Below are 25962 nucleotides of genomic sequence, written 5' to 3' on the forward strand. Positions count from 1 at the left end.
CAGCACCGGCTTGAGCGGTTCTCAATTTTAAACACATATAAGACTGTCTTATTAATTAATGTGCGGAAACAAATTGTATACAGACAGACGAATGGACGGTAACAGTATTATCATGAGATGTTTTAAAATACTGAGGACCTCAGTTCTACTTTAATAGTACATGTATATATTGATGGATACACAATTGTAAAAACAGAAATGCGCTTTAACTCAGATAATAGACAAAATTTTAAAAAAAGTAAAACAATTCTCACCACTCCAGTTGTTATATATTTTGAGCGTTTCTGTCTGAGGGTTTTGTCAGCACACTTCCTTTTGTATTTTGTGAACAGCTACAAAAAGATGAAACACAGCTTTGTAATTTCTGCCTTAAACGAAAGCTAACTGTGTCAGTTCGAAATACATGTACAACAGTAGTACTGTTTATATTATTCATGCTATGAACTAACGATTAATTAATTTTTTTTTAAATTGACCAATTTATAATTTCTTTACTAATAGTTTTCAAATGCACTTACTAAGGACAGCAACAACGCAGAAGGATAAAGACATTTTTTAAAATCCCCACCGACTTGATTTTATGTAAAAATAAAAAATGAAATAAAATAATATTTCAATTGATCTGCAGCTTTATTTAAAGAAAGTGACCCCAGTATACGTATCTATTTATTCTACGGTAAGTCTTTCAAGCTTTCGACAAGGAATCATGTAAATAGCCCATTTTATTACCCTTCCAGATTTTTTCCACCTTTTTGATTGGATATTGATCATCCGAAAGAAATTGATATAACCGAGCCAGACGGGTAATATACACACTAAATTTACCCGTTTGGTACCCAACGTTGTAAACAACATGCGCTGAGGTGATGCGCGTACGGTTCGATTTTACGCGGTGTAAATTCCGATTTAAAAGCACTTTTTAACTGTCAAATCATCAATATTTACCAAAGTAGAGTAATGATACATATTACCATCAGTATCGAAAACAAATATGACCTTGTGAAAGCTTGATATTAATTACAAAAAAGTGCGTTCAATAGACTACTCCTTTTCTCTTGTTTACTTTCGTAAGGTACGGGAAAAATACGTCATGTATTTATGTGACGTCATGTTGTGACGAAGAGGTATCCTAAAGGGAATCTTTTTTCGACGTTTCATTTGAAACAGCAATGATTTTTTTAAAAATCGTCTAAACTCGGCAGGGGAAGGGTAATAAAATTATTATTTTGGTTTTGGAGTGATATATGTGGATATATTACCTGCCAAGATAAAATATCACCCTCGCCTAACGGCTCGGGTGATATAAAATCTTAACAGGTAATATATCCACATATATCACTCCAAAACCAAAATAACATATAATATTTCAGCTTGGGTATTAGAAAATATCACCATAAATACATCATACCATGTTTGCTAGAATATTAGTTACATTAATATTTATCATAGAATACCAATAACGTTTAGGTATAGTGTATCAACATAAGCATGCCAATGTAAACCATGGCTATGTAACTAATTTAATACTTATACATTAAATAAGCATTGACTATATTATCTTTTACGATGACATATATTGCAAGTCACGTAAAGTTCTACTTTTAATATCATTTATACACCAGAAGTTTAGTTCTTGTACTAACAACACCCGTAGTCTATAAATATTAGGTAACTTAAAATGCGCACTTTCTCTTTGACGGAAAGTAATTATACTTATAATAATGTAATTATACTTACATCTTCATGTGAACCCACAAAAGAGAAGTTCTCATACTTTGGACTCTACATATAGAAACAAAAATTGATTTACTTCATGAAACTTTTCAATTTTTTAAACAGAATCTGATATAACATCTTCAAATTAAAGCCAATTATACGTATATGTTTCTGTCATCTTTAAACTGAAAAATTGGTTTGAGTTCAATATAAAAAAATAAAAACAATTGCTATCTATTTTGTCACGCTTTAAAATCCGTTTAAAACATCGATACATCAATACGTCATGAGATAGAAAATAAAAAGTTTTATTTTTATTGTTATAATTAAAAATTGCTATTACTTTAAAAAAAATGAGCAGCATCCTGCAGATCAATTTCGCATTTTTATATTTTACGAATATAACTATTGTCTGTATCTTAAAGATTTTTCTTCCTGACGATTATGTCTGTTTATATATATTTTTTATTATTTTTACGCCGATCTTAAAACATGTTTTTGGTCACATCTCGCCGGTCGAGCTACCTAGCTGGCTTTCCTGGATAACTAACCGGTAATTTACCAGTTTCTCCGCAAGTAACCAACTACAAATCCCACATAATTTCTGAATCAGCGGTGTAGAGACATTTCGCCTGTCCCGAAGATCGAACTTGCGACCGCTCTATGACTACCCGATGCTTTCTATATATATATATATTGTGCTAGACGAGCAGACTGAATGTTATATGAAGGAATCAATTATAATGGTGTAATAATACTAATTAAGACAATTCTGAAAATAATTCATGAAAATAACTTTAAACATTTGTATCATTTCATATTCTAAATTAACGCTCAAAGTTGTCATCATCTATATAGATAAAGTGTTTTGCTATATTAAAGTATAAGAAAAAAAATAGATATAATAAATCAACTTACAATAGCCATGTTTTACAGGTATGTCCTCATACAGATTGTATGCATTTTAACTGTATGATACTCTGTCTCTTATGAATAATATTTTCATTGATAACCATTTAAAATAGTTTCATGACATACTTATCACACTAAGGACAACAAGGTTATCTTAGATTCTTTAATCTGTTTAATTTTCATGTCCACATTCACAATGACCGTTGACACATATTTTCATATCCAACATATACAATATTTACCTATAAAGTGACTAATACAATACTGATAGCTTACTATTTTTATTTGTTTAAAACATATTAAACTACTATATGGTTCACTATCTAAATAAAGAAACAACTATATCATCGATGTAAATGGTCATGTCGAAAGAAATGTATAAACATAAGACAAAATAAGAAAAAGTAGAAAATACTGTCAACTAAAATATTAAGTAAGGTAACTATTTAACGTGATAGCTTTTGGCTGTTTAACTCTTAAAACAACAATCTTATTTAACATTAATGTCACAATTATAACAGGAATCAACTGTAGCGAAACTTATATTAATGTAACCTCAAAAACAAATATTAAACATCAAAACGATGCAATGCATTTAGTTTGTTCGCGGGTAACCTGACAAATCGACGCCTTACTGCATGCTCACTAAATTATGAAACATAAGAAATGATCAGGAAATTGTCAAACGAAGTAAGAGGTAGCAAAACTTGTTCATGGAAAATGAATAAGGAACAAATGAAGTATGAAATAAGAACATGATAAAAGAGACATAACAACATCTTAATTTTGATGCATATTGCTATTTCAAAGGGTCTTTTTATGAAACACAGACTTGTACCAAAACACATAATCTTTTGTTTTGAACACTTTTATTGTAACTATTTTTTTTTCGCTACTATGTAAAAGTAAGAGGTAACGAAGTTTTCAATCGTATAGCAACATCAGAAGGTAATGATGACAACAGGTCAAGTCCAGAAAGTATCTCAACATCTCGCATACGTGCTTCATTTTCTCTCAAGAACGTATCAACATCCTGTAAAAGAAAAACGTTTGATTTTACTGTCTTATATCGATAAGTAAAGACATTATTAGTAAAAGGTATTTCAAAGCAAAATTCTAAAACAATAACGTTTTTTTTTACAAGAGAATTTAGATACAAACAAATCATTTGAAATAAACATCCAATACTAAACTCTGCGGACGCATTGAAACAATAAAGTTACATGTAAATGAAAATTGCAGACCCAGTTGATTGGGTATGTACTTATCGATATTGAAAAAGTGCGATGATCTCGTAAGTCCCCTATTACCGGCTTAAGCGGTACTCAATTTTCAACACTTAATGTATGAAAAAGGACCAGAAAAAAATAATATTACAAGCCAATTACCTACCTTACACATTTTGAGATATTCGAGGTGGGGAATGATATAAGATTCGACATGGTATTTCTCACAATGATCAACGGTCATAGTATGATCTTGACAATTTGTCAACACGATAAAGAAATGACTCGGAAGACTTTTGTTACTGAAAGAAAAAAATATACACGACTGTAAACATTTAATGTACCTACTATAGTATATTTGCTTGACCTAAACAATACATAAAATGTACCTATTATAGTATAAGACGCAATGCAAAAAATGCGTTTGTTTAGATTCCATATAATATACAAAACAAAACAGAACTAACCTAATATAGATGTTATCATCCGGTAAACTGTCATGATTGTCGTCAAATAGTGGTCCCAGCAGAATGTTCACACTCCTAGTTTTCGATATCTTCTCACTGATAAATTTCACGACTGGTTTCCAAATATCTAAAATAATGATATTTGACATATACATGTCAATTTTATCAAAGAAAAAGTGACATATTTTACATTTTAAGGGCATAACTTTCTCTTAACATTTTTTGCGTAAGGTTTGTTTGACAGGCCTTTTTGTTTTGCAACCATCAATGCAATCTTTTGTTCTTGTCGTACCAAAGGGCTCACATATTTTATGCTTTTTATAAGAGAATTCAAGCATCAGCAAAACTGAGCCTTTTTAAATATATTTACAAGCTAGATATTAATTCAATCACTTTATTACAATAATTTTATATCCATAACTTGTAAACGTGTGTGCTACTTACTCGTATAAAAGGAAGACTTCATCCAGGTCAGACCTGACGTAAGCATGGAAGAACTTTGACGTGCAGTCTGGAAATAGTCTGGAATAGAAATAGAGTTCAATCTTAAAAAGCCCTTCATACACAAACATTTTCATAAAATTATAGTCCATTGTATTCAAACATTTGCTATCGTGTGATTTTAGTAGAATCTACGTGTCTCTATAATGACATATATAAAGTAATGAGGACATTATTTTCTTTTCAAAAGAATCTTATTTGTCAATCAAAGTAATGTAAGCTATTTCCTATAATAAACAATTTGTTATGGTACCATTCAACGGCGTGTGCATGACATCTACCCCAGGATCACATATAAAATATTCTTTTTCTATTCTTGGATCTGGGAGATAACATCTTGTTACTTCCGGTGGCACCTAAAGTACAAATAAGATACCAACAAATAGTGTACAGAACAGAAAAGAGATACTGTTCTTTTTTACTTGAAAAGAACAAAATGTATTGGACAAAGGATTTACAGACATTGTGTTACTTATTTACAAGATGTGCACCTAATGTAAACAAAATTATTACCGAAATTTACTTATCTCCTTCACGAGATATAAAGAGTTATTTTAAAAACGATGGTTACCGTAAGGTGGGTTCCATTAAATGTCTGGGAAATCCATACAGGAGTGTTCAGATAATCATCAAAGGCCAACGCAAAACCTTCTTGATATAGTAATGTTACGTTTCTCAAATGGAACACTGGTGTTTTTAACTTTGGTTGACCAAATGGTAGATGAATACTATTTTCTTGTATTTCGGATACGGTCTTAAATATCATAGTCATCTGTAAAATAAAGAAATATTATTATGTTAAATATCAATCTGGCTTACAATAAAGACAATAAATTAATGAGCAAATTGATGACTATACATTATTTTTTTAGTAATTTTAATCTTACAAATACAAATACTTAAAACACTTCTCACCTCTGTTTCAGAAAAGTGTTTACAGTCACCGCCACATGGATTCGACTGAACGAATGAAACAAATTCCCCTGCGTCTTTATAACGTAATGTTGAGCTATGATAATCGTCATTTTGCTGTTCTTCGTTTGAAAGATAACGTGTTTCCTTCAATATATGGTTCAGAGATCCCTTAGTACCATTGTTAGGCGCAGCAGTGATATTTAATATATCTGTAGATGCATAAAAGAACAGATAATACATTTATTATTATTATATAATAACTAGCAAAGCTTTTTTAGCTGATTGTTTATGAAATGTTTTAAATAGTGAAGCCTTTGTTACTATTTCGGCTGTATTCAATTTTGTTTGCTTCTTGTATTTGTATCAACCCCAAAAGACATGAAAACAATCCAACATTATTTAATAACCGTTTCAATATTACAATACACTCAATTAGATTCTTGGTAAAATTAAATATCTAAATATTTGAAATGCATTCTGATATCATATTCAGAAAATAAAATTGAAGCTTTAAATCTTGATAAACTGTAAATACCATAAACATGAATGGTCAAAATAATAAAGGTAAAAGAAATATAGGCTCAAATAATGAGGACATACACATTTGTAAACTATTTTCTATATAATTCTAGTAATAAGAGTATAATGTTACCAGTAAACATGTTGTACAGTTCAATGTTTTCAAATGGTTCGATAGTCTTATTCCATTTGAAAGCAGGACCATAAGCGAGAAACAATGCCTGTTAATATAAATTTAAACATTTTCAATGTTAGTTATTATCTTTTTTCAATGTTAGTTATTATCTTTTTTCAATGTTAGTTATTATCTTTTTTCAATGTTAGTTATTATCTTAATCGATTCAAATACATGTATAAGACATTTCAAACAATTTCTTCTGTGCTGTGAACAATCTAAAATGTAACTTAGGCCTACAATATAGAAAAGTATTACCAGCCATTTTTATTATTTGACGCAATCATTGTTTCACTTTTTTACTAAATATAGATTTACGGTTATGCCTTATCTTACTTTTATCTTAAACTTTAAGGAACTCATTAATGGAGAAGTGAATTTTTAAATAGTGTTATAAAATGAGTTTTATAATAAGATATACCTCCATACTCTTGTAGATGTTGTCATAGCCATGATTTCCACCCCGACAATTGTTTATCCAGTTTCTTAAAAAGATATTGATACATTCAAGTCGAAACAGAAATAGAAAAAAAAACTTAAAAAGTAATCAACAAGATAAATGATTACACGACGTCTTAACTTAAAATGAAAAAGAATACGAAATAAAACAACAATTCATTCGGAACAATTAATCAAAGCACTGAATGTACTGATGGGGAGGCTATGAGAGAATGTTTCAGACTTATAGTTTCTTTTCTTTTTGCTTAAAATATGCTACCAAAATAAAAAGATATGCACATTGCGCTATTTATCCTTACTGTTGTGTTCAACCATTCATATATATGGTTAATGAGGTTGACTATTCATTTTGTTAATATTCCAGAACATTTAATTAAGGTCTACATTCGGACTGTTAATCATGCAAATTTTGAAAAACCTAAACTGTCAATAATAAATGACATACCAGCAAGTATGACGACTGTTCATTATCAGATAACAATAACATTTTACAACTGACGGTTCCTTATCAAAATATTCTAGGACTGTTCATCATAAATATTTTATGTCATTTTAATATTATTGAATGATAATAACAACTGCACGTGATGCAACATTTTTATTGAACATAAAAATTATACACGTTTAGATGTACCATAATTGAGACCAATAAGATACTGTCTTGTGATGAGTATTAACATTCATGCTCTACGGACAGAAGGTTGTCTTCTTCAGAAGCAAATCTCGAATAAAATCACGTTTCAGAAAATTAATCCCATTTCATTACTGACGGCGTCGGATAATATTAAAGCTAAATATTTCTTGAAAAAATACATCTCTGCAAAGCTTATTCAAAACTGAATCAACCTTTAGAAGTGAAAATTGATCAGGAAGTTATATCTTCTTTTTTTACCGCCAACACTCAACACTCAACCAACTTATGGTAGTTAATCGATAGATTCTACGTGTATTTTTAAACCTCACTAGCTTGAAATATATACTGCGGAAAATCTGTTGTTAACAGGGTGTGCGGTTATTACGTAGGGTTTTCCCTGTCGACCATTTCCCGCAAATAGATGAGAACATCGAAGCCGTCAGTGCTATGAATGGTGTTATAAATGGCGTGTTTTGGAAGTTTTTGTTGAAACTACTCCAAATACCTCCAGAGGCGTGCACGTCGCGGAGAAGGCACACGGAAGGTCATAGTCAAGTCATCATAAGTACCAGAGGTGATTGGTTGACCTGTGGTGACTTACTCTGGAGGTTTGGCGCTAATAGATGCCGTTTTTGTTGTCGTCAGTCAGAAAGTTGATGCCTTGACGGTATTGTCGTCTCCTTTACCACCAAAGAACGAAGAATGGGCTTCCAGGAAGAATCTGCTTGAAAAAGACGTCCCAGATGCTATAATCTCGGACATATGGTTATTCCGGCGCCGAGTATAAATAAACTTAAAACACACACACTTTTGTTGAAAACAAAACAACATCACATTTTCTGTAGTAATTTTTCAAGTGTTGTAAAATGAATAAGAAATTCCTCTTATGCCGCCCATTATTTTTAGAACACAACCATAAAAGTTTTTTTTTTTTATTTTTCAAATAAACATTTATCACTTCAGCGCGAGCAAATATCGGTTTCAAATTAAAGTTTCGTAAGATATGTTAATGACTTCCCGATGCTCGACTGTAAGTAATTTGTATATGTATGTTTTTTTTTTTTTTTTTTTTTTTTTTTTTTTGTTTTTGTTTTTTAATTAAAGCTTCTTATTCTTTAATATTTTTTATGTATCTCATAATCTGTATTGAAAATTTGAATTTTATTACAAATGGACTATCAAATTATGATGTATGCCCTAGAATTGAATAAACTTTCTAATTACACAATACGGGGTCATACTGATCTTTGCGTCTTTCTCTGAAATACTTATTTCCTTGTTAAAACATATTTGACCACATATTTCTGTCATTTAACTGTTCACTTTACTTCTGATTTTTGTTGTACGGAAACACATGTTTCTATTTGTGTTTTCTAATCAATTCGAATCTATAATCAGTTTAATGGGATCACCACCGGGTAAACGACTACTAGGTACTTTGGTCATGTTTTTTACCACAAATATTTGAATGTTTCTATTGGGATTAAAATGAGCATAGTTAACTAAACAACTGTTTGTATAAATTCCTGACCTGTCTAATTCTAATTATGAGATTAGTGAATATATAAGACTTTCACTACAAAATATTCCTAAACAAAAGAGCACATGTTTAAATTTATTCCTATACAAATAAAAGATCAGAGTAGGGATCTGTCAATTACCAAAGATACTTTTATGTTAAAAGTTTGATTAATGAATTATGTAAGATGAAAATATAAGTATTGCTTTTTTTTATTTTGCTAATGTAAACTGTAATATTGTGCTGGGATTTTGTCGGAGGTCCTTAGGGGTTTTGTAGTTAAATAGTTTTTTTTTCGGCGATAATGGTTAAAGAATAAAATGTTTTTAAACTATATGTTCATCACCATCAGTGAATTTTTAGTTAAATGTATGCAAAATATTTACTAAACAGCTATATGATTTAGCGGTTTATGAGCGTTTTCCGCGTACAGCCTCCTGGGGTGTACAAATAAGTTAGTTTTCCTTAGTTATCTATATACTATAACATATACTATTTTCCTTAGTTATCTATATATACTATAAATGTCTCTGATGTAAGCGACAGTTTACAATTATTTGTCTTTAAAAAATATTAAGGACTATTAATAGTTTATAACAACAAAAGCACATGCATGATATTGAGAATACGTAGTTGCAACGTTCTAGTTAATGACCCGTCATAAACAGTTGGTCGCTGCGTAGTAATTGGAAAATTGTTATCAAAAATAATAAAGAATATTTGCCACTGAATTAAAGCATTTACTTATAAATTTTCATTTATGCTTTTTGTTAAAAAAATATGGATAAAGTTATTATTTTGAAGGGTTTTCATACCAGAACTATTTAATACAGACGTACGTAATATGCCTAAACCTGATTACCGCGGCAGTATGACGTCACGGAGTAGTGATTTAAACAAAAATCAAGAATTTTTCAGAGAATTATTATCTTTACAAATTGCAGATATGAAATTAAAGAATGAAAATATTTTCATATTGTAAATGTCTGTGATGAGTGATGAGTCAGCTTAGAAAAAATCAAGGTACTATTTTTTGACCTGATTACCGTGGCAGTATGACGTCACGGAGTAGTGATTTAAACAAAAATCAAGAATTTTTCAGAGAATTATTATCTTTACAAATTGCAGATATGAAATTAAAGAATGAAAATATTTTCATATTGTAAATGTCTGTGATGAGTGATGAGTCAGCTTAGAAAAAATCAAGGTACTATTTTTTGACCTGATTACCGCGGCAGTAAGATTTGACAGACAGTTATTAACATTGGGTCGGCATAGCCTCCCCAAAAACTGCTCTTTAATAGACAACCTACCGTGTGACAAGCCATCCCGATTCAATATCTAGTATTGTGTCGTCAATTCTTGCGTTGTTTGTATAATGATGACGTACAGGAAGTGAAGTTTTCTGGAACACATTCATGTGAGGACTTGCACATGTCAAGTTTGAAAGAAGAGCATCATATGGTTCTAAAACATGAAGAAGGATGACAGTGATAAAAACGACATAGTATGATGTTATTCAATAATAACTTCAAATGATGTGTAACAGATTGGTATCATTTAATTAATTATAATGCAGAATTCAACACACCATGCCAACATGGGAAAGCAAACCAGCAAAATGAAACAAAACATAAACTTTGTGGCGGCATGGCCGAGTGGTTAACGCTTCAGACTAATAATATTATGTTCGCTAGCCGCATGGGTTCAAACCCTGACAGGGGCAAGTCGTTGTTTCCTTGAGCAAGAAACTTTACACTCATTGCTCAGTACTGGTTGGTTCCAGGAACGGATTTGACAGTGTGTTTATAAGCTAATAGCTTCCTACACAATCGAACTAAAATAAATTCTGTGTAAACCAAAACATAAACTGAAACATGCTGAAGTTTAATTTTAGCATAATAAAATTCAAGATTTTAGTAGGATGTTTTTGAACCTGGGTTGTCTGTAGGCCATACGTCTTTAACGGTTGAGTTATAGCGGTAGTCATTGGCAATCCTACCAAAAGGACCTTCCCAAACATAAAAATGTCCGCTTAAATAATCTTTGTCAACGTAATGACTCAGGCGTACAATCTTACTACAACTTACATCGTCCATTCCTGTTTGCAAAACAAAACAAACAAAAAAACATCGATTAAATGTGTGCATTATCACAAATTATCAATTATGTGTAAGTAAGCAAAGCAAATATGTATTTTTTAAAATCATTTTTAAATTCTTTTATGTAACAGTTAAGGGTTATAAGACAACATGTTTTGGGATCTCAAAGTAAAACTTAAACTCGTGTTGCATTGATTTTGTTTGTTTCATGTCAAAATTAAATGATCATTTAGATATGAAATGTTCCTAATTATAGACAAGTTTAAAAACTTATGAGTATTCTCGTTGTATTTAATTAATTTGCTTATGTCTTGATAATTTCATAATGACTGATCTTACCATGGTCAGCGATGATAATTATATTGACACAATGGTGTAGCTTTTTATTAAATAAACCATCCATTAGCTGTTCAATTGTCTCATCTACTCTCTCTAAAGTTGCACCTATCTAAATATACCAGTAACAAAATTAATTAACATTTTATATATGTCTTAAATGTTACATGTGACTCGTCCTTTATAAAGGGTCGAGTTAAAGAGACCGTCTATTGTTCTATACAAAGAAATTTCATTTAAACATGAAGACAAAGTAATCAAAATTCAAAAAGTTATTAGCTAAATACCAGAAGAAACGAATGATCACACATATAGGCAATAAGGAAAGAGTATTCTCACAACTCGTTAGATTAAATTTGATATTTAAATGACAATCATATTCCTGTGTTTTTATGTCTAGTCGTTAATGACCTCATAATTTTACAATGGGACTTTTCGCAATAAACCAATATAACTTTGATCGTTTAACAACTGATTTATGTAACAATAAGCCCGAACAAGTGTTTAATGGTAGTAATGACGTACAGTCTATCTCTTATCCATTTGTTTACAACGCCTGAATGATGAACAGCCTATTTACATATAATTCCAATGTCATTTGTGAATTACTCATCTATCCATTTTCAAACAAACTTTTCCTTTTAGTACAACAAATTTAATTTTGAATTTAATAACATCCGAATGAAATTGACATAAAGTCTGGCTAACTAAATTGGCAATTTCGTCAAGAAAAAAAAAACATGGGAGGGCAAGATGAAGAAATTCTACAATTCCAAGCAAACTTACGTAGGATTAATGAAGGATACGTCATGTTTATTCTATGTACTGTTGGAGTAATGGGAAACATTTTAGCATTTTTGACATTTTCATCAAAACTTGTTAGAAACACGACTACATCCCTGTATCTGAGGGCATTGGCGATAGCGGATATAATTGTGCTTACGACAGCGGTGTTCAGATACAAAACATACAAATTATTCCTCGACGAGAGTCACGAGTTAGATACAGTGTTTCATTTTGATGCATATAGTGAAGTATACATTGAGCCACTTCATTGGATAGCTCTAGGTTCGTCAAGCTTCATCACAATAGCTCTATCATTTGAACGATACCTAGCAGTTAGGTTTCCATTGATCATTAAACGTAAATGTACTACGTGCACGGTAATGCTGTGTATCTTTCTTGTCGTTGGAATCAGTGTCGTGATTAGTATCCCGAACTACTTTTCATACAAACTAGTACACTTCAACTTCTTTGGAGAAGAGATTGCTGTAGCGACATTAACAGACATGGGAAAATCAAGTCTATATCCGTGCATTTATCATAATTATTTGATTCCTGTTTTGTGGTATATCATTCCGGCAGCACTTCTTTCTGTGATTAATATTTTATTGATATTTCTTGTTCAAAAGTCATCAAGGATTCGCGTCGGTGTCCCAAATACGTTGAATTCAAATAGAAAACTAACAGTTATGATTATATTCATTTTGTTAGTTTATATCATATGTAACCTGCCGAAATGTATATTCATGTTCTATAAGATTGTTAATCAGATGACAAACAAGAACGAATGTACGGATATCACGAACAAAATAGATGCTCCACAAACGAAGGCATATCTCATTATAGAAGTTATTACGGAACTTCTTAATGTTCTGAACAGTTGTTTGAATTTCTGTGTGTATTGTTTAGTCGGTACTAGATTCAGGACTGAGCTTGTACGTATATTACTGTGTAGATGGATGACACGACAGGACTTAGTACTAATAAATGGGAGTTATCAAACATCCAGCATACGACGAGGAGCTACCTCATAATTCAAATGACTTTAAAACAAGCTCATATAGATTATTTTTTGGTATCTTATTTAACATGGAAGTTATGTCATTACAATTATACCTTGGTTTAACATTTTTTGTTATTTTATCACCACCGGAATAAAGGTATCATAACACGGCATGTTGTTTTTTGTATGTGAAAGCATAATAAGTGCAAAGAGATGCTATAAATAAGTCATAATTTCACTATGTATTATAAAGATTGTTCTTATGAACTTTTATATCTTATTATCTTATTATTACCTTTATTTACCGTAATGTATAAATAATTCCACTGTACGTATGTATAAGCATTCTAAATGTAAGTAAAAATATACAACTAATTTTGTGTTATATATTGTGTAAAAGAACTTCAAACAATAGTTCTTACCTCCGCCTCGTCGCTAGGACCATGTTTATGCCCGGCTAAATCTGGTTCATCAAAATACAGAGTGATAAAATCCGGCCGTTCTCCTTCAGGGAGAGACATCCAAGAAATTACATCACGAACCCGAGAAGAATAAGGTATTGATCTGGAATTGTTAAGACATGAGACAATATGACAAATGCTGATTTAAAATGAAACAATGAAGTTTATCCCAATTAGTTAAACGATTGCCTAGCAGTTTTTATCTATGTACAACTATATTTGTTTGATTAATTATCAAATTTTTGAGTTTCTCTTCTTCGACCAAAATGTTAAACTGGTATGCATTGTATCAAATGTCCCTACTTGCACTGAATTTGTTGTAGAGACAAATATTTTTATGAGTGTAGGAAATAGAGTTGGATATCTTACCCATCATATTTCTTAAAGATATCAGGATATTCTCCTGAAACGGAAAAATATTCATCTTGATTCATTTATATAATCAAAATACTAAACATAATGTTATACTACTGTTTAAATTACTCGAAAACATTTCATTTCATAAACGTGAAGATATTTGAGCCGTGTCATGACAAAACCAACATAGTGCATTTGCGACCAGCATGGACCCAGACCAGCCTGCGCATCCGCGCAGTCTGATCAGGATCCATGCTGTTCGCTATCAGTTTCTCTACTGGTTATAGGGTTTGTAAGCGAACAGCATGGATCCTGATCAGACTGCGCGGATGCGCAGGCTGGTCTGGATCCATGCTGGTCGCAAACCCATTATGTTGGTTTTGTCGTGACACTGCTCATTTCTAGTTTAAAAGCACTGTTTTGAATAACGATTGTTAACACATTAAGCATGAGATGCTTGTGTTTCAAAATAAAGCTTAAATGCCATAACAGTTATGTTTAAAATTTTTAAAAGAGGGCCATGCATAAAAAGTAACCATGCATTAATCTTGTTTCAAGAAAAATAGCATTAACTGTAAAAGAATAGGAAAAAAACTACTTATAAGCACGGATTTATATTATGTAATATAAATCCGTGTAATAAGGTAAAAATATATACACATTTATGTTATAAAAATACGAATTTCTGAGGCTTAATAATTTACCTTGAATTTTCACGTCAGATCCAGGCCAAAAGTATGTCGCCGTTTTGATTCCTTGCCGCTTGGCAGTTAACCATATCTGTAATATATTGTAATATATATGCCATGTACAGAGTACAATGTCTGCGGTTACCGCAGCGAACTATTTACCGACAGATTTAGTTTAATACATCAAATAAAGATAAATGATAATATCAAATATTCGTTAGTTACATATTACAAAAGTGATGAGAATAGCACTTATAAAATAGGTCTAAAACTATGAGACATAACATGGAGAGTATAATTAAAGAAGATCTTACTGGTTCTCCTCCCCACCATCTTGGATCACTGGATGTTTCACTTCCAAGATAGAACCTCTTCCCAATGTTTATATCATACATGTTGTTGTCAATTATACCATGTGATTCTGGATACAGTCCCTTATAAAAATAAATATTTTCATGTTATAATTTGGTGATTATCAAGTATTTGAATTATAATATGTGTATGGCAATTTTCAACAACGTGATATACATCTAGGGTGTTGTTCATACATAATTATAAAAAAACAGATGCATGTGTTTTAAAACGACATAAAAAATAAAGCTATAAAGGTAATTATGTAAATTGATAATACTTTAGATAAACATATGCTTAATATGACATATATATGCGTATCATATATGGTATGCAGTGTGATATATACAAAGATACATACTGTGACAATACTGTAGTGATTAGGGAATGTCTTAGTTGGATATACTGATCTCATATAAGGGGCATGTACACCACACTGACTCAGTCTTGATATTGTTGGGGTCATATTTCGTAACAAATAATCCGCACGGAATCCGTCCAATGATATCAGCAGTGTAGGCTTGTAACTAAAATATAACAAACACTTGTCGATTTTTTCATGAGTATTTTATATTAAATGATTAACCAGGCCCATTCTCTTTTTAATTTGAGCCGTGTCATGACAAAACCAACACAATGGGTTTGCGACCAGCATGGATCCAGACCAGCCTGCGCATACGCGCAGTATGATCAGGATCCATGCTGTTCGCTATCAGTTTCTTTACTTGTTATAGGGTTGGTAAGCGAACATCATGGATCCTGATCAGACTGCGCGGATGCGCAGGCTGGTCTGGATCCATGCTGGTCGCAAACCCATTATGCTGGTTTTGGCGTGACACGGCTCATTTATCGACGATAGTTTTTATCAAATTCTCATAGTTAAAACGTTACAAAACTTAGACTTCCATCAATGCAAGTGTAAAGACACTACAAATCATGTTATAAATGTCATCTATATTCAATTTCGACATTCTTACGGATTCTAAATGAGAAAGCTACATACTCGGATTGGCACAGGTCTTTATGAGGACATTGTTCATCTGACCATGAACGCGGCAATGAGGTGTCCCAAATATCTTCTGGGAGAAAAGTTCTTAATCTGGCAGCCGTTACAACATCAAATGACGTCATGAACTGTAAACCTGTCAGCAACTCTATGTCACGTATCCTTGCAACATTATCTTTCAAATAAATATCCGGCCTCTGAAAATTAATCTCGAAATGAGAGTGTTGCATGTTACATATAAAAATTCACGTATATATTTTATGATAGGCTTCAAACTCCTATACATATTGTCTTTGGGAATGTTTTAATTCTAGATTTATTTTTGAAAAAAAAATAACAAAGAAATCTTTTAAACGTTACAATCAATAAAGTCTTAGACAAATACATTATACTGAGTGAAATAGAACATATAAGTACCAAGCAATTTGGGGCCTCCTTCAAGTTTGGTAGTACAAATGGCAAAATATCAATATTTCCATCACATGGTAGGACTTCTCCGACTGTTTTACACTTGATAAGGATAGCGTAGATATGTGTAGGTACAGGTAAAACAGAATCTTTATCCGCATATCTATAGTAATGAGTAAACAAATGTGACACACTTTAAATGTCGAGTACATTAGTTGTGAAATTATTTACAGGTATCTTTTAAAAATGAAACGCAATATGGTCAACACATGTATTACTGAAATACTATCACTACACTGGGCGGGCAAAATCAAAAGTCAGTATTGCCCAGGTTGTCCCACAGCCTGTACGGACAAGTGAGCATTTTCAAGATTTAATTATGTAAACATCATACGGACAAGTTAAAAAAATGCATCACATAAAAACGGACAAGTAAGTCAAAATCAGATTTTGCCGGCCCTGCTACAAATGTAGACTGGTAATTAATAGAAGCAAATATGATTTTTATAGAAGTTAAGATGAAAGGATTTTCAATCCATCTTTTGTTAGAAAATGAAGACAAATATAAATTAACAACCTTGTTTCGTTAATCAACCCTTCCCATAATCCGTCATTATTGTAATCATAAATAGTTCCAACTGTTAGGCTGATTTCACCATAAAGTGACTTGTAATCCGACAGCAGCTTTAAAAGGTATGTCCATATACCTGGAAAAACAACGTTATCTAGCTATATTTATTGAAATATATGAAAAAAATCAAAATATTTAAACAGTGAAAATATGTTTCTTTAACCCTATGGTAGATAGATATTTAATACACATGAATACTGTATATAAACAAGAATTAGATATTCCAGAAAAAAAATGCAATTTAAAGGTTCACTAAGCCTCATAAATGATATCATTTTTATTTGTCAAAATCTTTTAATTTTTGGTGTCCGTTACAGTTTTCAAAACGTTACACTTTGGTCTTATTTCTGAGCCATCTTTTGTGTTTCGGTAGTTAGTACAGTTATAGTGAATTAGTATTTCGTAAAATTCCACTTTGTTTACATCTTGATTCCTTTATCACAATGTATTTTACATTCAATTTATTTTATTCAGGTGATGAGCATCTTGCATATTCTAAATCAATTTTACAACATTGTTTAACATAAATATGTATAACGGAAATATATTCATTACCTAGGCATAATGTGCGTTTAAGTCAGTTTTTTTAACGATTTAAATGTTGCTCCATTAGCTCTATAGAAAATATACAGACATGATTCTTACCTATTCTGATGTATTTCTTAGCCAAAATTCAGATAGTACAGGAATCATTCAGATATGGAGCTTTTTAAATCTAAAGTGCACTTTTATTTAATGTATAATAATTAAGCGGACACAATTTTACATGTTTTGTTTACGTTAAATGAACTATTTCAAAATTTTCCATTTTATTTTGAAACGCTAAACCTTATTGGAACATTTCATTTCACATATTGAAATATACGAGTTTATTTATGTTTACAGTTAAATGTTTTATAAACAAAGTGTTCATATACAAACCATGCTGGAATCCAGTATACAAAGAAACTATCGATGACGATAAATATGTGTCACTACCAACCTCTAAATCTGAAATAGCATATTGGTGAATGATATTTAATTAATTAATGGTAATAATCGGAAAATGTATTATAAAATTAGTATTCTAACACTCACGTGATTTTGTCACTATAGACAAAGAAGGAAAAAAACTGGTGTTAAACTGCCAATAAACACCGGTAAGGGACTACTTGTATATGCACTGTTATGTTTTCACCCTCGATTGTATAGTTTACAAAGCATTTTAAAGCAACAATAAAAAACATTTTTATTTATATTGTCGTTTTGATGTGACAAAATTAACCACTCAGGCCTACGGCCTTCTTGGTCAATTCCTACGCATCAAAACTCCAAACCGGTGTTAAATAGCCGATAAACACCTCTCAGGCCGATGTTATTTCTTAAACAAAATGTATTTTGCAGACACAGGAATGTGAAAATAACACATGAACTGTGCAAAAGTAATGAAGAATCTAGGAAATATATGGCATATTTCTATTTTAAAATTCCTGTGTTAAGAGATATAAACAGTATCACATATGTTTTTGAAATGATGAATTTTGATATTATATGGGCATACAAGATTTGTTTCCTAATTTATAAAAATAAATATGGTGTTGCATTGCTGGTAGTAAATGTATTTTTAAGTTTGAACAGAAAAAAGAGCTGCAGCATCAGCAGCAACAAAACAATAATAACAACAACAAAAGGGTTTTAGCGGCGTTTGATCTAACCCTTTCGTTGTTTATAATTTTCATCATAGGGAATATTTACATTATTTATTATCATATCATAGTATATATAATTATATTATAAAATATGATTATAATATTACTCACCTAAAATAGGAAACAGTTCTAGAGCGGAATCTTTTACAACAATGGAGCACAAATCCACATCAGAATTTACACGATAATCATTTAATATGCACGATGCTGAATCAGATGTGAAATTCGGCTGAAAATAAAAGAGTGATGTATTACTGCATAATGAACATGTTTGTAACATTCTACATATATGAATGTACACTAATTTGCTTAAAATGAACATGCAAACATTTCAACAATTCACTAATAAATATTCTCATTTTGACACATATAAACATATAGGCATTTCCTGATACGTTAAAACACGGGAAGATGGCGTCCGTGGCCAAGTGGTTAAGGTCATTGGCTTCAAACTACTTGCCCCTCACCGCTGTGGGTTCAAATCCCGACAGGTACTTTGGATTATTTCATGTGAGAAAGCTATCTAGCTAGCATACGGTAAGTCGGTGGTTCTACTCAGGTGCCAGTTTGTGTCTGAAATAATGCACGAAAAGTCTTCCTCCACCAGTGTTTAAAAGCTGGAATGTTGCCATATGACCTATACTGTTGGTGCGACGTACCCCGCTCCCTAAAAATTAAATAAAATAATAAAATGAAAATGAAAAAAGGAAGTGCCAGGTAAAAATAAATTCTGACATACAGTCTGTTTATTCAATTTCGTTGATAACATTATTGGCCCCTGGAAAGTATGACTATATACGGTGGAAAATCCCTTTTGATGAAGAAGGCAACCATTTTCCTTATTACTAAATGTGGGAACTCCGAAGAGAAGTACGCTATCGTTAGATTCTAGGAAAACATCGGAATTCACAAGGTTCTGAAATACGATAAATGCATTTGTTATTAGATTTTACATCAAAATGATGAATATCATTAAATTTATTCTGAAATAAGATAAAAACAAACTTTGAGGACGAAAAAATGGTTTAATTTACAGAAATAAATTTAATTTTCAAACATCAATATGTCTGCCTTGTAAAATTTAAGGAACTTGTTCAGTTATCATTCTTTCTCGTCTTTGTCCGTTTAAACTTTAATAATTATTCTTGCATAAACACTGGACACGCAGGTGTTCATTATCGAAAAAAAAGAAAAGAAAAAAAAAACAATAAAAAAACGGCGGCGAAATATACTTTTAAATAATTAACATGATGATTTAGTTCACTGTAAGCGGAGATAAATACACTACCTACCTTATTGTCTGGACATTTACAAAATGTCAAATTTTCTGTTTTATTGGTTAGATATCTATCCACTGCTGGAAAACTGTTAGAATGTAACGGCTGTCCTGATCGAAGGATATAATGTAAACTACCCTGTGTACCATTGTTAGGTGCAGCTGATATGTTCAGTACCTCTAAAAAAATAGTAAGAGAACATTTTCATTTTGGATATATGCTACTGTGTTAACCACAAGAACTGATATAACGTAATGTCTATCAATATATAATTATATTCACCTGTCATTAGATTGTACAATTCTATGTTTTCAAATGGAACAGCAGTAAAATTGTCTCTGAAAGCTGGACCATGGGCAAGAAATAAAGCCTAAAAATAAATATAACTTAGATTAGTAAGAAACATGTATTCAAGAGAAATACTCGTATACATTTTGACATCATGTGCATTATAATTATTGGTTACAAATTACATTGTCCTGAATTTAATTTTACATGCTTAATCACATTGGTCATTCAACAATTGCAAAAATATGATGAATTATCTTAAACTAGTGAAAATATACGGAAAAGGTTTGAAATCCTGAGCAGATTATATTTAAAAGTCAATAGAACATTAATTTACTTCAGAACATAATCCAAAGGTATTTATAGATATGATTAAATGCAATGGAAAGTTACAACGAAGATTAGTCGAAACTTACATGCATGTTTTTATTTGTATTATCCCAACCATGATTTCCACCGTTGCAATAAGTTGTTTTATCTCTGTAATAAAGTCAAATGTCTGAATAAACCGTTATTGCAAGCGTTCCTCAGACACATGTACCATTATTAAAAGCGTTCCTCAGACACATGTACCATTATTGCAAGCGTTCCTCAGACACATGTACCATTATTGCAAGCGTTCCTCAGACACATGTACCATTATTGCAAGCGTTCCTCAGACACATGTACCATTGATATGCGTTACGACAAAATGACAAGACACGAGAGGAAAAAGAAAAAATCAAAGAAGGCAGTCGCACGTCATAATTAATTGACACGGAAACAGTAGGAAATTGTAAAATATATGGACATATACACACCTCTTCAATTAAATATCTTTTAAAACTACCGAACAATTATTTCTTAAAGTAAGCTAGTCATTATATTTAAACATCACTATACATATTATAATTAAATGAAGTGAAATACTGATATTATAGTTATGTTGTGTACAAAACTAAAATTGTAATAAGCTAGTCATTATATTTAAACATCACTATACATATTATAATTAAATGAAGTGAAATACTGATATTATAGTTATGTTGTGTACAAAACTAAAATTGTAATGAGTTCGTTTCAATCAAAGTAACTAAACAACATACGAGTATATATCACTTTGTACAAAACCATCATCTAAATTGCCTGGTTTAATTTTCTGTCATTTGCATGGAAGGAATGTATAATAGAATTAAGATGATCGCCGCCATATGAACACATCTGCGGATGTTTCAAAATTCAAAAATTTACCAGTTCATGTTAAATGTACGCCGTTGCTAGAAGGCGTGGACAATAGCTTGCTATTACCACAATCGCCCATGGACAGGCTAAATCAAACCGAGCCTACAACAATGGGCATTCTTTAGAGATTCTATTTTTCTCTATTTGAATAAGTCTGCTTTTTTGCATCCTTATTCTTTCTAAAGTTATTGTTAACAGTATATACCTAAGTACAAGCCACTCATCTTTCATATCAATGGACACCGTCCCAATTCTGTTGGAATTTGTATAGTGGTGCCGAATTGGCATGGTATCTTTTGTAAATACCTTCATTGCAGGATGTTGACACATCAAATTGTCTACAATATCATCAGTCTGAAAGGCTAAAACGTATAAAGAAAATGTAAATTTGAAACATTCGTACTTTTATCTTCAAACAAACCTGTATTTTGTTTAATTTAATACTATACTACTTTTCTTTTAATTAATCAATTAAAAAAGCAAGATAACTTTTCTTTACAAAAACATCAAATACATATATACGCACAAGCATTAAGCCTATGAGCATCGTATCTACTGTCCTTCTCAAACTGTGGGAATATTTGTCCGAAAACTCGATCAAACATAAGCATGTTGTCTATGTCTTGATAGTAATCTTTAACTCTAACTGTTCTCTCACAACTCTGTGGTGACATTCCTGTGAAATAAAATCATATACAAGTAGGAATTTAGGCGTGAGTCTCTTAATAAAGACATTTTTGAAGAAAATACAAGAATTGCTAGAAAATGTTAAATAACCCAAACTTTGCATAGCCATCTTTAGCAGAAATCTGTGAATTTTAGAACTAAAAGCATCTAAGTTAATTATCTCGCAAACGAATGAAGTGATATATTATAAATATATCATAGATTTATTGTATTTTTAGAATAGAGATTGTATTTTATTTTTCCTTACATAATGAACGTAACTACATGCATTTAAAAATGCAAAATAAAGGTACCCCCGTATGCAAAACGCATATTTGCGTTCATTAAAACGATATCTATATAATGAAATACCCAATTACGAGTACTCTAAGACTGGTTTACAACTAATAGTAAATTATTAAATTTGTTATTTTGTAATGGGATATTATAAAACATAGAGTATCGCTATTATTAATCACATGAGCAAAGCAAGTGAACAAAAAACCTAATGAATGATTATGTCTTTACTTAAACTGCTCTTAAATTATTTCATTATTTCAGATTTTATATAGACATGATTGACTACATGTATACCATGATCTGCTAGTACAATCATGTTGATACAGTTATGGAGACCTTTCTCATATAGATTCGACATCAGAATATGTATTAGTTCATCCACTGTCTCAAGCTGTCCGTCAACCTGTAAATCTCAAACAAGATACTGAACAATCCTTTTAGAACGTTATCATCGTATATAACATTAGAATAACATTCAGCTACTTTTACGATTATTTCTAACTTAAAACATCCTACATAATCAAGCTGTAAAAAAAATAGTTAATATTGCAAATGGGCACCGGGGAAGTGCTTATATGAACACAAAATTATATTAACATCAACACTTTTTGTCCAACATGTGTATTTAAGCTTAGTATTTAAATACAAAAATGTTGAATTAACCTCTTCACTCTCAGGCCCACTGTTGTGACCAGCATGATCAGGTTCATCAAAATAAAGTGTCACAAAATCTGGCCTGGTATCCTCGGGCATACTCAACCAATCTAAAACATCATACACACGCTGGCTATATCCGGCTTTCCTACAAGATAATGATATTTTTTACAGTTATGCCAATTTATCGAAATAGACATTTTACGATGTTAGCAAACCACTTATCAAAATGTACTTTTTATCATTTTTTCCATACATCTAATAATGTATGTTTCATGAAACGAGTGTTACATAAATCTGGTATAGAATAATCGTGTACATTTGATTATAATTTTATTTACAAGTACTTATATATAATAGTCGTGATGATGCTAAATTAAACATATGCATTTGTAAACTCATGAAGACATTTTTATACTGATGATAAAAGATTTGACACTAAAGCTAGATCTGAGAATATAACATCAGTCATATTATTTAAAATGGTAACGATAACTTTTTTCACACACATACCCATCATAGTGTTTCCAAATATCCGGATATATTCCTGTGAAATGAACGAGGACATTCATATTAACAATGTTTTGAAAATAATACATTCAGTGTTCTCACTTATTTTCATACAGAACTTATTACAATGCAAAAAATACAATTCATGACGAATCTATTCGTAATTCAAATTTAAAATCTGTACAACGTGCAATGTATGGCATTTTAGGAGAGTACCTGAAATGTTCACATCAGAGCCTGGCCAAAAATATGTTGCAGTTTTAAGGCCTTGTTTCTTTGCGGTGATCCATAACTGAAAATCGAAAAACAATATCGGTTCAAGATTGGTTAATCATGAAATCTAGACCAATATTTTGTGTGCAAGATTACAGACCATTCGCTCATTCTGTTTTTATCTATTCAAAGTTTGAAAAGGCACACAATTGAAAAGCACTACAACGTTTTACACTCCAATCGGGCTAAAATACTAGTAGCACACAATACGTCTATACCTCCTTTAAAAATTTCTGTTCTGAAGATTGTGTACATTCTAAGTCGGTGATGGAGGGCAGGAAATTGTGTTGTTATTGTTTCTCAGTCAAGCCGATTATGTGATTGCCATTTATAAATGCTCTCAAGTTCGACTATACAGTATGCTATATTTCATAAATGTTGTGTCGTTTATTTAGTTTCTCTTTATTTATTCTAATTCTTATTCAGTTTTTCAAATTAAATACTATGCCTATTTCTTTCGTTTTAATAATGCAGTTTCGTTTACCGGTTCTCCTTTCCACCATCTTGAATCTTTCGCTGTAAAAGCAGATAGTGAAAAGATCTTGTCAATCTCTTCGTCATACATGTTGTTTGAAACTATTCCATGACTTTCTGGATACAGACCCTGAATCATTCATTAACATAAAATGTGACAAGATTCTGAATATTTGCATCACTTGAGGTAATCAATACTAAAAGTCACTTAAAATGTATAACATGCAACGTTTATTACATTTTCCTCTTAATATTGTTTGGCAAATGGCATAGGAAAACAAAAACAACTAAACACACCAAAAATGTAGTTTAACTTCAAGAGTGAACTATTCTGATATCAAAATGTGTCCCCGAAAATACTTTTCTTTATTTATTGCTGTGTAAGTTTATAAATATCATTGAAGATATTTTAAAATTATTACGGTGACTATAGTGTAATGGTTGGGGAATGTAACCGTCGGATACACAGATCTCATGTAGGGCGTATGTACTCCACATTTAGCAAGTCTCTCTATGGTTGGTGTCAAATGTCGTCCTAGATAGTCTGCTCGAAATCCGTCTAATGAAATCAGTAATAATGGCTTTGATCTGAAATTTATGAAAAAATGTTCTTTTGAAGTCGCCCAAAATAACGCAAAGTTATATGATTATATCATTATTATTTTTATACCAGACTTTAAAGCACCATTTTCATTTTTCATACGCTCAAAGGCACTGTAAAATAATGTTAACCTAACAAACAATACACACCAAGAAACAAGATAAAAGACATCAAAAATATAATACATTATAAAAGCTATAGAATATCTAAAACAGGTGAAAATAACTTCTCTAAAAGAATTGATATAAATAACTTAAAATATCTATAACAATTAATCATTTAAGACTACAGCAAACAAAAGAAAAGCAAATTATACCAACCCTGCAGGGCAAGATGCGTTAGGAATCGGACAAGGCAGATCTTCCCACGGAGTCATCAAAGGTGAAGGCCACATACTCGGCGGGAGAAAAGTCCTTGACCTAGCATTATCTGACCTTGAAAATGTTGTCAAGAACCTCTGTCCAGTGAGTTGTTCAATATCTCGAATTCTAGCAATATTGTTCAGCAGAAAATCCTTGTTTGTCTTAAAAAACACAACTAACAAATAAAACCATTCCTCAAAGGATTTCACATCATAACATCAATATGTTCGCTGTTAAGTTCATTTTACAAGTAAGTTATTTTAAGACGATGAAATTACACTACTTGTTATCAGTAGTTTCTAATAAATATCAGTAAAAATGAAATATTAGAACAAAGTTAAGGAATGGCGGCATTTGAAGAACGCTCCCCCAACAAAATCCAGCAACACAAGACCACCGGCCCTGAACCTAGCAAGGCTGAGAACAAAACCAGTAAAGGACACAAAGGCTTATCAGTAAGGGTACAAAGGTAAATCAT

General features: G+C 31.4%; 2 protein-coding genes across 3 annotated transcripts in view; one reads left to right on the forward strand and one right to left on the reverse strand.

Moving 5' to 3' along the window:
- Nucleotides 1–25962, reverse strand: part of LOC132738125 (uncharacterized) — a 47399-nt gene that overhangs the window by 642 nt on the left and 20795 nt on the right. For both annotated transcript variants that reach the window (XM_060725556.1, XM_060725557.1), the window contains 37 exons: nt 25443–25645; nt 24944–25109; nt 24532–24651; nt 23991–24066; nt 23778–23811; nt 23274–23412; nt 22905–23013; nt 22171–22320; nt 21850–22006; nt 20840–20903; nt 20418–20505; nt 20151–20314; nt 19598–19774; nt 18970–19087; nt 18092–18160; nt 17117–17246; nt 16549–16702; nt 16129–16328; nt 15487–15652; nt 15089–15208; nt 14790–14865; nt 14098–14131; nt 13690–13831; nt 11485–11593; nt 10980–11144; nt 10357–10510; nt 6853–6916; nt 6390–6477; nt 5738–5946; nt 5394–5594; nt 5076–5178; nt 4766–4843; nt 4322–4448; nt 4021–4156; nt 2635–3661; nt 1738–1782; nt 255–332 (listed from right to left, as the gene is read on the reverse strand). In XM_060725556.1, the coding sequence (XP_060581539.1) occupies nt 3524–3661; nt 4021–4156; nt 4322–4448; nt 4766–4843; nt 5076–5178; nt 5394–5594; nt 5738–5946; nt 6390–6477; nt 6853–6916; nt 10357–10510; nt 10980–11144; nt 11485–11593; nt 13690–13831; nt 14098–14131; nt 14790–14865; nt 15089–15208; nt 15487–15652; nt 16129–16328; nt 16549–16702; nt 17117–17246; nt 18092–18160; nt 18970–19087; nt 19598–19774; nt 20151–20314; nt 20418–20505; nt 20840–20903; nt 21850–22006; nt 22171–22320; nt 22905–23013; nt 23274–23412; nt 23778–23811; nt 23991–24066; nt 24532–24651; nt 24944–25109; nt 25443–25645 (4428 nt within the window). In that variant the 3' untranslated portion in view covers nt 255–332; nt 1738–1782; nt 2635–3523. The remainder of the gene's footprint in view (nt 1–254; nt 333–1737; nt 1783–2634; nt 3662–4020; nt 4157–4321; nt 4449–4765; nt 4844–5075; nt 5179–5393; nt 5595–5737; nt 5947–6389; nt 6478–6852; nt 6917–10356; nt 10511–10979; nt 11145–11484; nt 11594–13689; nt 13832–14097; nt 14132–14789; nt 14866–15088; nt 15209–15486; nt 15653–16128; nt 16329–16548; nt 16703–17116; nt 17247–18091; nt 18161–18969; nt 19088–19597; nt 19775–20150; nt 20315–20417; nt 20506–20839; nt 20904–21849; nt 22007–22170; nt 22321–22904; nt 23014–23273; nt 23413–23777; nt 23812–23990; nt 24067–24531; nt 24652–24943; nt 25110–25442; nt 25646–25962) is intronic.
- On the forward strand, nt 11600–13679 carry LOC132738129 (probable G-protein coupled receptor B0563.6). The gene has a single exon (XM_060725580.1). It carries the CDS (start codon nt 12222–12224, stop codon nt 13296–13298), a length of 1077 nt encoding a protein of 358 aa, XP_060581563.1. The 5' UTR covers nt 11600–12221; the 3' UTR covers nt 13299–13679.

Source organism: Ruditapes philippinarum, unplaced genomic scaffold, assembly GCF_026571515.1.
Source record: "Ruditapes philippinarum isolate M1 unplaced genomic scaffold, ASM2657151v2 ctg94_1_1_1_1, whole genome shotgun sequence".
Classification (NCBI taxonomy): Eukaryota; Metazoa; Mollusca; class Bivalvia; order Venerida; family Veneridae; genus Ruditapes; species Ruditapes philippinarum.